The sequence below is a fragment of the Meriones unguiculatus genome, chromosome 7 (assembly GCF_030254825.1).
Source record: "Meriones unguiculatus strain TT.TT164.6M chromosome 7, Bangor_MerUng_6.1, whole genome shotgun sequence".
NCBI lineage: Eukaryota > Metazoa > Chordata > Mammalia > Rodentia > Muridae > Meriones > Meriones unguiculatus.
This window is the reverse complement of record NC_083355.1, coordinates 85,864,616-85,878,409: the sequence shown is the minus strand read 5'-3', so window position 1 is coordinate 85,878,409 and position 13,794 is coordinate 85,864,616. Positions and strand designations below refer to the sequence as shown.

At 50.4% G+C, this 13,794-nt stretch overlaps 1 protein-coding gene across 2 annotated transcripts in view; it reads right to left on the bottom strand.

Annotated features, from left to right (window-relative positions):
* The window catches only part of Plekhh1 (pleckstrin homology, MyTH4 and FERM domain containing H1), a 48,813-nt gene that overhangs the window by 10,236 nt on the left and 24,783 nt on the right, over positions 1-13,794 (bottom strand). For both annotated transcript variants that reach the window (XM_060387759.1, XM_021651181.2), the window contains exons 6-18: positions 13,308-13,389; positions 12,482-13,215; positions 9,108-9,186; positions 8,498-8,589; positions 6,744-6,894; positions 6,429-6,556; positions 5,214-5,324; positions 3,810-3,896; positions 3,340-3,501; positions 2,447-2,527; positions 1,900-2,082; positions 1,251-1,359; positions 354-466 (exon numbers count right to left, since the gene is read on the bottom strand). In XM_060387759.1, the coding sequence (XP_060243742.1) occupies positions 354-466; positions 1,251-1,359; positions 1,900-2,082; positions 2,447-2,527; positions 3,340-3,501; positions 3,810-3,896; positions 5,214-5,324; positions 6,429-6,556; positions 6,744-6,894; positions 8,498-8,589; positions 9,108-9,186; positions 12,482-13,215; positions 13,308-13,389 (2,112 nt within the window). The remainder of the gene's footprint in view (positions 1-353; positions 467-1,250; positions 1,360-1,899; positions 2,083-2,446; positions 2,528-3,339; positions 3,502-3,809; positions 3,897-5,213; positions 5,325-6,428; positions 6,557-6,743; positions 6,895-8,497; positions 8,590-9,107; positions 9,187-12,481; positions 13,216-13,307; positions 13,390-13,794) is intronic.

The following is a 13,794-nucleotide window of genomic DNA, read 5'->3' as shown; positions in this document are numbered from 1 at the left end:
TATTTTTTAAGGCCAGAGTGCAGATGGGCACAGAGACTGTAAATTAACTCAGAATCCCTGATGTCCAGAAAGTAGTGCAAACCAGGTCTATTCTAGTGTTACTTGTGGGTGATGGCTCATGAAGGGAACATTTTGCTGCATTTCCTAAAGCCCCAGAGCCTCCTGGCCTACAAGAGGGTTATATTCCTGCCATAAATGGGACCTCATGGGACTTTCTCTTTTCTCCACAACCCTTGCACCAACCACAACCAGACAGGGCTCCTGTGCTATGGCGGGCTCAAGCTGTGCCAGGCTGAGCCTGGGCACATGTGGGCACCAATATCCAGCTGGCCTGGGCTCCACTCCCACATTACCTTGAAGAGCTTGAGGGCCTCCGTCTGCAAGGCCTCGGAGGGCAGCGTGGTGAGGGAGGTACACAGCCCATCGCGGCTGTAGCACAGTATGGGGTGTCTCCAGAGCGGGGAGTCTGCACAAAGCACAGACCAGACAGCAGTGCGGTTACTACAGAGAACTCGCCTCCTACCTACCGGCCCCGGCTTCCACCTGCAAGGAAGGCAGTGGCTTCACTCTGTGGGAAACGTGGGCTGTGCCGGGTTGATCATCGACAGATGGAAGGTGTGTACTATACAAGCTGCACATTCCCAAAGCTTTGCTGAGGAGTCATGACAGGGCTAAGTGAACAGAGTCTGAGAGCTTTGAGCACAAGTGTCTGCTGCAGGGATGGCTTTCCGTCCAGTTTCAGGTTGGAGGAACAGCTGTATCCACCCGAAATGGACCAACCCTCAGCAGCAGGGAAGAGCCGCGTGTGGTGTGCACCTCTGGTTAGTCCACGAGAGCCCTGAGAATTAGTAGCCAAATAAGGACCCCCACACAGCCCAGGTTTGGGTTAGTCTGATCCAAACTGAGGCTTCATTTATTAACAAGCTGAGCTATAGATTAACCAGCTGTCTCCCCTCCCCTAACCGCCGTCCCTTGTCTTCTGCATAGCTGGCAAAGCCAAGATTAAACGGAGTAAAACATTGACCTAGGTTTCTGGAAAGTCTGTTTCCCAGACAGACTCCCTCCCATGCAGTGGTTACCTTAGTGTTCTGGCCAGAGAGAGCGAGGCCAGACACTAGGGCACGGGATGGGACTTGCTCTGTTCAACGCAGCTTAGGTATAGTAGTGCTCTCTTTACTTCTGGTCCAGTAAGCGCCCTGTCACTTCCCTACAGCCCAGAAGAGTGGCGGTGATGGCCACTCTTGCCTTACCTGGGTTTCCCTCTCCATCCATCAGTTTCCCAATGAGCTGCTCATAGACAGTGCCCACCCTGGCGCTGCTGCCACCCGCAGCCACTGTGAGGTGGTAAAGCCATGTATCCTGGGAAAGGACAGAAAATAATCAGATGTTAAGAGGCAAGAGCTGGATGTGGGGCAGACGTAGCTCGGTGACAGGAGCGCTTGTCTAACGTGTGTGAGGCTCTGTGTCTGAGTCCCATTACTCCCCTGCAAAAGCACAGCCTGTAATCTGAAGATGGGAATGGAGGTGTACACCTGTAATAATGTCAGACCAGGATTTGGGAGCCGGAGGCAGAGAAGCTCATCCTGCCTGGGCTATGTGAGACCTTGTCTTGGCAAGAGGGGGTTGGGGAGAGTTATCTTTCCTTAGCCTGGCTGGCATGAGTCAAGATCACCACTCCAAAGAGGACAACAGAATTGGGTGGATATAACCCCAAATTTCTAAGTTTGTGGCTCTGTGTCATGGCCCATGATGAAGAGATGCTGGTCACTTGGAATGAATGAGTTCCAAAGATAATCAAAAGTAATATTCCCCATTCAGTGTCCAAAGGAAAGTAAACTTGAATTTGGAAATGTCTGGAAGAGAGAGGAGGGAACCACAGAGGTCAAGCTCCTCCCTTACCTTCTCATGCTTGGTGCCTATGAGGAGGTAGGTGGGACTGTGCTCCGGGGGGTGGATCACCAGGGTGCAGTGGGAGGAGAGCAACCGCCCAGTTCCCCCAGCCTCGTAGTCTTCGTCTGAGTCACAGGATCGATCTACTTCCTCTATGTGAGCATCCTGCACGGGTAGGCAGCCCAGGGGTCTCTGCAGACATGAACAGGATAACAGGTAGAGAGGAGGCTCTCCTTTTCTGAATGCTTAGACCGTATAGGGCTGGCTATCACAGATATGGGCACAGGGCAGGCTGAGGAGATGGAAGCAGCGGCATCGCAGCCAGGCCCAAACCAGAGGCATTGCAGCCAGGCCCAACCCAGAATACTGTGCTTTAGGAAGTACCACCTGAGCACTCTGGCCATGATGCTGGTCACGTTGCTCTGGAGGGAGCCAGACAGCCGACCTTTGTATTTGTTGTAGGGTGTGGTGTGATAGAAGGTGAGCTAGGGACTGCCATCAGTGGCATGCAGCTGTGCAGTTTGGAGGTGGCGCCGTTAGGAAGTGGGTGAAATACCTTGTCCTCATGACTCCGGTAGTAGTAGAAGGTTTTCCCAACGAGGGCACACCAGACCAGCTTGGAGTGGCCATGCTTTACCTGCAAGCAAAGGGATTCCATTAGAACCAGGACTCCAAAATAAATCCGGGGCTAGCCAAGACAGGCCACAGGGAAGGTTGCCAAAGTCAGGTCACCTTTGACAGTGAGCTTGCTACGGTGTGTATGGTGGCACTCATACACTCATACACTCATACACTGCCTAGGCCCCGCCAGTGAGATTATCCAGGAAATCAGAAGATGCATATGGGAAGAGCCTGCTAGTTCCCATAGGCAACAGTCATAAGGATGCTGCAAGGTAAACAGAAGCCCTAGCAGTCTGAAGTCCCGGGTAAGGTACCATTACTCACCAGGGCACAGCAACTGAGGATGACAGAGCAGCAGAGACTCAGAAGAGTCTGTGAGCACCGAGCTTGCTGAATACAGTAACTGCTCCTGACAGCATTCAGCCCTGTTTGTGTGCTTCCTAGTTAACTTTCTTTGCTTCCAGAAAAGCCCTAATTATTATGCCTTTAGGCAAACCTGGGGTGCTAGTCTTCAGATGGTGGCCGCACTGGCTTTACCCAGGTCTTTTCTTTGAATTGTTAATCCTGACACAGCTAGCTACACTGCGGGGGCAATGCCTAATGTCCTAAACATTAAGAAAAAGCATTTCTTTTCCTTCTGTCTTGAGAGCAGTGGTTCTGACAGCCCCCATCTCTGTTTCCAGAATCACCACCATCATTTTGTACGCTCAGGCCATGTTGGAGGGCCGACCCGCTAACGGGGATGTAGCTCTTGGAGAAAGGAGCCCACCATGTCTGGGTATCCCCATGCCTGGTTCCCATTACCTTCCTACCACTTCCACCTTGTACCTTGGTCAGCCAGCCCTTCACGGTAGGCTTGGTGCCACCTTGGTGCAGGGCTGGAGGTCCAGTGACCTGCACCTTCAGCAAGCTCTGTAGGACACGGATCCATTCCTCCAGGAGGCTGGGGGACTCCGCTGTTAGGTAGTAGGTTTTGTTTTCAGAGATGAGCTGTGGGGTGGGGGGTGGGTGGGGTTAGAGCCAGTGATCGAAAGAGAGACAGCATGGATCCTTCAAACTGCTGGGCCTTCCCCCTTGCCATCTGCTCTTTCCCTTCTTTTCCTCTCTGACTTTCTTCCCTTCATCTCTCATTCTGTCTCTTCTTTCTCATGCTCACAACCTAAGATTATATATCCTTCTCCTAGTATAAAATCATTTATTCATGTTTACTTTCACCTCATCTTTGCTTCAATCACAGTCATATCCAAATCCAACACCAATCAATAGGTCTAAAACCTAGCTGCGGCAAGCAGGCTTACCTGAAACGTCTGGGCTCCTTCCCCTCGAACAATCTGGCAATGAGAGTTCAGATCTACTTGACCTTGAGGTTTCCGGATGACATCACTCTATAAAAAAAAGGAGCGAAGACAGGAAACATTGGAGTTTGGAGGCTTCTCAGATCACCATTTCTTATGCCAGGTCAAAGGCACAAAGTAAAATGTGACTCCCAAGCTTCCCTGGCCATGGGACAGTGAGTGAGTGACCTGTTCCAGATTCTAGCAAAACAGAACCATAATTAGGAACATGAGACTCTCTAACCCAGGCTTCAAAAGATCTCCAAAAGCAGAGTGAGCCTCTAAGAAGCCATCTATAGCACCCTCCTTGTCCTTTACTGAGCTATTATGGTGATGTGTACCTACAGTCCCAGCCACTCAGTGGGCCATGGAAGACATATAAGTCACTATTATCCTTTCAGCATTACTACAGCCACTACTAATTGATAAAGGCATGTTTTCATCAAGGAATGAAGGCCTAGAATCCTTAACGTGGAGCCAAAGACAGCGCCTATCAAGCCAACAGTTTTACAAGAGACAAATCCTTTTTGTCCTCTTTAAAAAACATTATTATTCTAACCAAGGACCATGCATGGAGATAACCTAGAACTCCTGAGCAGATGTAGCCCATGGCAGCTCCTGAGCAGATGTAGCCCATGGCAGCTCAGTATCCATGTGGGTTCCCTAGTAAGGGGAACAAAGACTGTGTCTGAAATGAACTCAGTAAAATGAGCTCTTCGATCACCTCCCCTAAGAGGGGTGCAGCCTTACCAGGCCACAGAGGAAGACAATGCAGCAAGTCCTGATGAGACCTGATAAGCTAGGGTCAGAGGGAAGGGGAGGAGGACCTCCCCTATCAGTGGACTTGGGGAGGGGCATCAGAGGAGATGAAGGAGAGAGGGTGGGCTGGAAGGGGATGAGAGAGGGGGCTACAGCAGGATACAAAGTGAATAAACTGTAATTTATAAAAATAAATAAATAAATAAATAAATAAATAAATAAATAGAAACATTATGATTGGTTCTCCCAACCTAGTTCATACTATTCAAGGGTCCTCAATTGCAGGCAGTGGAGGAAGGAAGAAGAAGCAATGGATTTTTCTGTTAGAACAACCCAGAAAAGGTAAGGGCAGCCTGGGGACATCCTTTTACAAAGCCATGCACAAGAGAAAATCAGTTCTGAAGGAAGAAGAAATTGGTAGCCAACTGGCCTAGGGCTGCCTTGATAGTCTCCCGGCTTGTTTCAAGCATAGGTGACCACCTCAGGGTCTCCTATGTGGCTCGGCACCGCCGAAGGCCAGGCCTCGAGCCACAGTGCCCTCCCACCAGCCCCTTACACAGTTCTGGGCTGTGGTTGCACACTTGTGGGGTGATCCAGGGAGCGTCTCACCGGGGACTTGTAGTATAGGATCTGTCCCTGTCTCAGGACAAACCAGCGCCTCTTCCACGTCCTCACTCGGCTCCCCATTTTCAGCAGGTAGCCCGACTTTTCCAGTGCCTCCTGAGGGGGAAAGCAAGGAGGGAAGAGGGAACAAAAGGGGGAAGTCACGTCAGAACCCTGAGGTGTGGAAGGACAAAAGGGGTAAAGAAGAAGTCACATCAGGCTGCTGGACACCACTCAGGGCAAAATGGTCTCGGCCACCACTGACATCTTTTGTTAAGAAAATTACTGACCACCTGTTATGAGATTTATTTCCGGCTTCTATACACTGATGAGATCCAGAGAAAACTGAATAAAGTATGCTAGTACTACCATGGAAAGGGTCCCAGGGATGACTGAGGGATGAACACCTAGCCCACGCCGAGAACACGGGACGTCAGGGGCTGCAAGTAGGAGAGAAGCTGACCAGGGAAGGCTTCAGAAGAGTGACATCTAAACTAGCCTCTAGGGAAGCAGTTCGCAACCTTCCTAATGCTGTGACCCTTTAACACAGTTCCTATGTTGTGGTGACCTCCAACCATAAAATTATTTTTGCTGCTACTTCATAACTATAACTTTGCTATTGTTATGAGTCATACTGTAAATATCAGATAATCAGATATGCAGGATATCTGATATGCAACCTCTGTAAAGGGTTGTTTGACACCCGCAAAGGTGTCGACACCCATAGATTGAGAACTGCTGCTCTGATGGAAAGGCCAGATTCTTTTATGAAGACCAGCCAAGAGGAGGAAGGCCATTCAAGGCATCATAGGCAGGAGGAAGCCTGTAGGTCTCTAAGCCACAGGCTCATCCATAAAACACAGCAAGAACCAAGAGGACCATGAGGCAAACGAGACACGAAGCACAAGGCAGGCACTGAGGCAGCACCTGGCACAAAAGCTTAACTGTCAGCTCGTGCCAGCATCTGAGGGTCAGGGTGGAGATGAAACAAGGTAACATGCAAACCCTCGTGGGGTCTGAGGAGTTCCTGGACTTGAACTGATCTTTCTTCATCTTGGGGTCTGTGCACAGCTGTCTGTAACTCCTATAGGTCTTCTCTCTACCATCCCTGTGTCCTTCCCCTCTTGCTGCTTCCTGTATGCGTACTGAGGCCCAGGCAGCCTCTGTTCAGCTCTACTCCTACCCAATGCCCTTCCCCATTCACACGTGGACTGTGCTCACCCCGTCAGTGGAGTATGATGAAGTACGCTGGAGTTTGTGCTCAGGCTCTGAGTAGTCACTGTCCAGTGAGCAGGCATCAGGAGGGATGGCATAGTCACTCTCGGAGCTCAATGAGGACATGGAGACTCCTGGCCACAGGAGAGAGAATCAAGGCCGGGGTCTCACACAATTTCCAATACCCATATGGTCAGAGATGCAAGGCTTTCATTACCCTCTAGGATTTCCCTTGAGTCTGGAGCTGAGGGTAAAACTGGTCAGGACCCCAGGCAGAGATCAAGCAGGAAAAGGCTGAACATTCCCTCTCACTCTCTGTACCTCTCTTGATGGCCCGGGGGCTGCCTAGTCCACTGGTCTTCCTATACTCAGAGCAGGGGACCGACATCCGGAAACTCGCTTGAGAGCCGCAGTCATCATCAGACCCAGAGGACTCATCCACAAAGGGCACATTGCTGATCTGTGTGGCTTTCTGCAAGACAGGCACCTCCCACTACAGTTCAGGCTTCAAAACAAGTCCCTTTCCACACAACAGCTGTCCGCTGTGCCCACACAGCCTGTCTGGGGCTACCATGAGGCCATCACCCCAGCCAAGGCGCTGCCGACTACATGGTAGTCCCAAGCAGTACCAAGTCCCTTCCTGCCCTCATTCCTGCCTCCACGCTGCTCTTTGGGGGCCCCACTCCCCTTCCTCACTTCTGTGGTTCCCCAGAGAGCTCCTGTTTCTTCCGTTAAAGGGCAAGTGTGAGACAGGACACTGAGTCAGGGAGGGAGACATTCCAAACACTTAGGCTGATCCTTTCGATGCTGTGAGAGTGTGGTAAGAACACAGCCTATACTCTGGGCTGAGTGTGGTGACACATGACTTTAATCCCAGCACCCAGGAGGTAGAGGCAAGAATTTGAGGCTAGCCTGGTCTATATAGTGAGTTCCAGGCCAGCTGGGGATACACAGTGAGACCCTGTCTCAAAACAACAAACAAAACCCAAAACAAAGAAACAAAAAAACCCTCTATTGTGACAAAGCATTTGAAGTTTTTGTTTTCTCCTTTTTTTGGTGGGGGCTAGTGCTGAAGACAAAACACAAGCCTCACTCTATCTAGGCAAGTGCACTATCACAGGGCTCCAGCTCCAGCTCACAGAGCACTTTTAGAAACTAAATTGGCAGAACCCATCAGAATCTAAAGCATTCGAAGAACCTGCCCAGCAATTCCATCTCTAGAACTGTGTCAGGACAGAAACATGGTACTCGTTGCAACATTTTTAAAAAGACAGAGATACAGCCTACTGTAAATCGGTGGAGGGAGACCTAAGGCAGTCACAGTGTTGTCTACACTAGGGATAACACACAGAAAGCATGGAGGGTGAGTAGCCAAGACATAGGCTAATGTGTGGAGGATCGCTTTGTGAACATGTGTGTGCTTTCAAGTATGACAGGACGAGAGTGACAGTGGGAGAGAAATGGAAGGAAGGACAGAGTATGTATAGGGCACACATGCATCTCTCTAACTCAGCCACAGAGGCATTAGAAGGCCTGAGAGAGTAAACTCCGGCGCTTTACGGATAGCTGACTTTGAGCTTAGGAATTGGGGAAAGCGATGTGAGAAAAAGTTTTACTTTTACTTTTGTGTTTTTATTCTTCTAAGAAAAAAACTTTGTGAAGCATTACTAATATGGTTTAAAGCCGAATAACAAGGACTGGGAATGTAGCTCAGTGGTATAGTTCCGTCTGGCAAGAGGAGGCCCTAACTCAGGCACTGCAAAAACAAACAAAATCCAGTGGCAAAAAGATGAAAATCTCATGTTGGAGCTACACGATGAATTTTTATGATAAATTATAAATTATGACAAAATGATGGGTGGGCAGCAACTCTTGTTGCTTCCTGGCTTGTTAACCCCACCCAGTGAACTGAATAAACTTGTTTTCTTCCAAAAAGAAAACAACACACATGGTATGCTGAGCTCCCGGACTGTGGTCATGTGACAGCGCCTGACCCTCCGGCCCCAAGGCAAGCACTGTACAGAGCAGAGGCTTCTCCGATGGGGACGGCCCCTCTTTTCACTGCAGGTTCTTACCCCCTTCAGCGCTGTGTAGACGGGCACAGTGACATTCTTGTAGACAAGGCCAGAGAAAGCTCCGGGGAACGCAAGGGCAGGGGGGCCTGCAGCTGGGGGGAAAAGAGGAAGGAGGTGAACTTGGGGGCATGGGGGCACAACTCAGCCAGAGGGTTGGGGAGGCCACTGGGCAAAGCCTTAATTATCGTCTCTCCCTGATTTTTGTTCCCTTGACTTCCCTGAGGATCATGATCTCCAAGGAGGAAGGACCCATCGCCACAGAACCCAAGCCATTTAACCACTTCCTCTCCAGGAAGCTTGTTTCATGTCCCACCCTTGCTGAAAGAGTTACAAGTGTGTGCCTATTACTGCAGGTGCTAGAGGGGTTCGGTGACTCCTGAGCCAGTGGGCAGTGCCCATCTCAATTGTGGGGCTCAGGGCTCTTCCTGTCCAGTTCAGTCCTGCAGGAGGGCAGCACTAAGAGGTGGAAGGCAGGACTGGAGGGTCCCTCCCTGCTAGGTGATAAACTGAATGTATATAATCCCCTTTCTGGTTGCCTGCTGCACCCCAGGGAATGGGAGCCAGGCCCACCAGGGGCATTTTAGGCCCCTCCCACCCCACCTGGACTCACCGCAGCAGGCAGAATTACTTCGGGAAGACACATCTGAGAGCTGCATGCCTGACGTGGCCATCGCATAGATCCTGCTCTCCTGAAATAAAAAGTCCAAGGTGGTCAGGGACTATGCTCACCTCAGCCCTTCCAAGAGAGTGGAGGGAAAACACTCTCCTGGGGGTAGGCAGACCTGGGTTTGCTACTCAGGGAAAGCTGGTTACTGGCTGAAGAATTGCAAACAAGTTTCCTCATTTCTAAGCCTCACTTTCTAAGCTCTAAAATATTGCTGACCTTTTAAGGGTCTGCTCGATGGAATCAAGTGAAGTAATTAGTGTATAATACAATATACAAATATAAGTAAATGTATATTACAGACATTTCATGCCTGGCACGTGACCCATGCCCAATGGATATTCACACCCTCTGGCCTCCACCCTTCCCCTTGAGGCAAAGGAGGTTGAAAGAGAACTTTGTCTTTCCATGTCTTGCATTCTTGCCTGTTTTAGAGTTGGTTGGGTTCCTGGGTCTCAACCAGAGGTTAAGAGTGTTGACAGTGGGGAAGAAGAGTCACAGGGAGATAGACATACTTTTGTAATTTAGCTATTTGGAGGCTAGGGGATATTAGCTTCCTACAGTAGCAATGCTCATACCTTAGGTTTCCAAGGCCAAACACAAAGCTGCTGGAGCCAAACAGGCCTCCAGACCCCTAAGTAAGACACTTCTGCAGAAACTATGCATGCCCCTGGGTCTGAAGGACTCAAGAGCCAGACAGTTTTGCTTTCAACAGCCTAGAAGGCCCTCCCAGGCTGCTACAGAGCTGTTTGCTTCACTTGCCCTACAGGGAATTGCAAAACCCCTCAGGTGACTGGTGATTCATATGGGCCTGACCAGGAAAGTCGGCCATGCTGTATCAGAGAAGCAACTAAGGAAGGGACTGGGATGAAACCTGTGGTGTGGCCCAGGGGGGCGAGGGCAGGGGGGCAGCTGGGGATGATGTGGAATGATATGACAAGACAGGTAGAAGACAGCAGAGAGACCCTGAGGCAGGGCAGTGCTGGGGCAGAACGCCTATGCTCAGGCAGGGCAGATACATCAAGGGTGAGGAGTGGCTGGGCGTAGATATCTCTGTAGTGATCATGCAAGGACTTACACCAAGGACAGGCTCCCGCTTCATAAAGGAAACGAACTCAAGGTTGAGGGAGGAAGGCCAACAAAAGACAGTTCTGTTGGACAAAGGACGAGAGTCTCCCTCACACAGTTGTTGAGAGGATTACGAGAAAAAGAGCTGTACAAACGGAAGAAGCTGCACTGACCCACCAATTACCTGGACTGAGGACGTCCTCTGAATTCCTGACTGTGTTGGTGGTTACTGCCTGGCTGGCCCTGCCTGAGGGGGACACCTAAGCTTGGCTAGGGACACATAGCTGGCAGTATGTCTTCTTTCATGAAGAAGCAAGTTACAAAGGGGACTGAACACAGGAGCATCTTCTTACACTGCACTGCTGGTAACTGGGGTTCCTGGGTGCCAGCTGGAGGCAGGGGGGTCGGTGGGAAGACCTGACACTGAGTCTTAACACACATACTCTTCTACACACTTAAACATGCCTGGGAAAAACATAAGAACCACTCTTTTTTCTTTTCTTCAATTTTTTTCCCAAGATAGGATTTCTCTGTATAGCCTTGGATGTACTGGACTCAGTTTGTAGACCAGGCTGGCCTTGGACTTATAGTAATATGCCTGCCTCACCCTCCCTTAGTGCTGGGATCAAAGGTGTGTGCCACCATACCTGGCTATATAAGAGTCACCCTAAACCACCACAGTGGCAGACATATACAAACTTTCTTTCAGATAACCCCTACTGAACAGACCTCTCTGGCAGCACTCTGTCTGAATGTTCCTTTGTCCCCATCTAGCTTCAGGAGTGTAGGACAAGATAGCAATGAAGAACAGAGCCAGCAGCCATGGCTGCCACCAGTGGTGCCACAGTTTCTCACCTACTGTCCTGATTTCCAACCTTGCTTGACAGCCACGATTTGAGTCTCCCAGCTGGTCTTGTAGCAACCAGCAAGCTGGCCTGCAGTTGCTGGTAAGGGCACAGCCAAAAGCACTTCACACGGAGGGAGACCTGGGATCGTGCTGCTGACACAGGGGCCTCCACCCCACCTAAGAGGATCCATTCTCTCTGCTGCCAGGAGGGGTCCTAACACACCTGTAGCATTGGGCTGGATTAAAAGACTGGCATCTGTGTCCGTGTCCCTAGGGGGCAGTGCAGCTAGAGCACTGGGGCTATGCTTCTAGGCAGCCAGACCTCCTTCCTTCACTAAGGTGCCCTGCAGAAGTGGCTGCAGCGGCTTCCATCTTCCCCCACACAGATGAGGACATTCGGGAATGCCAGGCTCTGCGCCAGCCTTTGTGTCACCCCCACCAGCGACCTGAAGTATAGTCTACCCTCCCTGCTTTAGATGTCAGACAGAGAAGTGGAACAGCAGAAAGAATGACCCCCTGTTCCCAACACCCACCTTCGCTCTGTATGGATGGATGTTCAGACTTTTATATCTGGATCCCCACCTCCACCCTAGACATCCTATCACTGTAGAGAATGTTGCCTATAAGGAAGCTAAGGCTCAGAGACAAAAATAGCAATGAGAGACCACTAACCACTTACAAGCACTGTTCAATACGTATTTTAGTTAATTAATTAATAATTAAATATGTAGGGAGCTTTGTCTGCATGTATGTCTGAGCACCACTTGTGAACTTGGTACCTAAGGAGGCCAGAGGAGGTCATCTGATCTCCTGAAAGTGTTGCAGACAGTTGTGAGCTGCGACCATGTGGGTGGTTGGACTCAAACCTAGGTCTTTTGGAAGAGCTGAACCATCTTTCCAGCCCCTAAATATACGTTTAATTCTCCAAGGAACTCTATTAGTAAAAACAGCAAGATACCTCGGTGGGTAAAGGCACTTGCCATCAAGCCTGATGACTTGAGTTTGATTTCCAGAATCTGCACAGTGGGAGGAGAGAACTGACTCCTGTTACTTGTCCTCTGACCTTTACATGGGAACAAACCATGGTGCATGACATCTGCCCCCCACATTAAATATAAATAAATAAGCCCTATTAGCAGTCATGGCTGCCCCATTTTGGAGATAGGAAACTTGGTCTAGAGCTTTAGTAACTTGCCCAGGTTCCCAGGCAGAAATTCAAGACCAGTGGCTTGATCTTGGGCACAGCTCTTCACTTCTACTTGCCTTCGAGGCGGGGAGTGGGGGAAGCGCAAAGCACCCAGCTGTGAGGATGAGCCTTATTGCAAGCTCAGCCCTGGCTATTCTCAGTGAAGTCCATGCCTGTGGTTGGCCCCGCCCCCTGCCCAACCCCGATGCAGTCACTTACCCAGGATGGAAACCGGTGCAGTGGGGGAGTAGGTGGCTTGTCCTCCAGCTCAGCTCTGGGGAGCTGCGAGCGCTCTCTTTCTTCCTGCTTCCCTGCTGGAGATGGCTCCTCCATCTCCATCTTCTCTGTGTCTTCCCGGGCTTTAGCTCTTGCTTCAGACTTGGAGAAGCCAGATGAGTGGAGGGCTGACAGGGCCCCAATCTCAATGCTTACCACATGGTCAAAATGCCCAGGGCCCACCTGGGGCTGACTGTGGTGCCTTTTGGCCACTTGGAAGCTGTTCTGGGAGATGCTGGAAGCCCGCACCTTTGGCAGGGTCAGGCTACTACCAGGGCCACCTTCCCTGGCAGAGATCTTGGTTCCAGGGAATGTTCCTCCCTGAGCAGTGACCAGAACTTCCCTGTAAGAGGCTGACTCGTGTTTGGGGGTGCGCGGCTTCATGAACTGCTGGCTAGGAGAGCCCTCTCTCTGAAGATGTGGTTTAAGGTTCTTGGCCTCTGCTATTTCCCCGGGGTGGACCATGCTGAAGTCCTCGAGGCTTCTGGTTTCTGACACAGAGTCCTTGCTCTTCAGGGTACACAGGGAAGGCGCAGGCACGGCCATCTTCAAAGTTTGGGGATGGAGATTATTGTCCTGCTCCACTGGCTGGGCTCCCGGCCCTGAAGGGACAGGATCCTCCTCTGGGGTTCCCTCAGGGACCACTAGCACCTTCTCTGAAGGTGTCATCCGGAGATCTGTGGATAAGACAAAACCAGGCACACCCGGTGAGAACGGCTTCCATTCTGTCGTACGCCCTGCCGTGGCTGCCCACGCCTGGCCTACCTACCCTCAAGAGCATCCTGAAGGGCTTCCACCTGCTCCACCAGCTGCTGGTTACAGGTCTTCAGGTGCTGATTCTCCATCTCAAGCTGGGCAAAAAGAAAATGAAGGTTTAAAGGGCCGTGTCAGTCGGTGGAGCACATGCCCAGCATGCTGGAGGCCCTGCGTTTAATACCCAGTCTCTGCTTCCTCATGTGTATAACCCCCAAAAGCCTCAGAGTCCAAATCCTTGAAAAACAGCACATGGCACCATTTCACAGCACCTGTACTTTCTTTTCTAGTTCTTTCTCTCTCTCTCTGTGTGTGTGTGTGTGTGTGTGTGTGTGTACACACCATGAGTTGGATACATCACTGCAGTTAATTTTTTTTTTTTTTTTTAAGGTAGAGTCTGTATGTAGCCTCTGCTGTCCTGGAACTGTTCATTTTCTCTTTTTTCCTTTCTTTCTTTCTGGGAAACATAACACATACACAGAAAACTGCATCTCACTTCCATC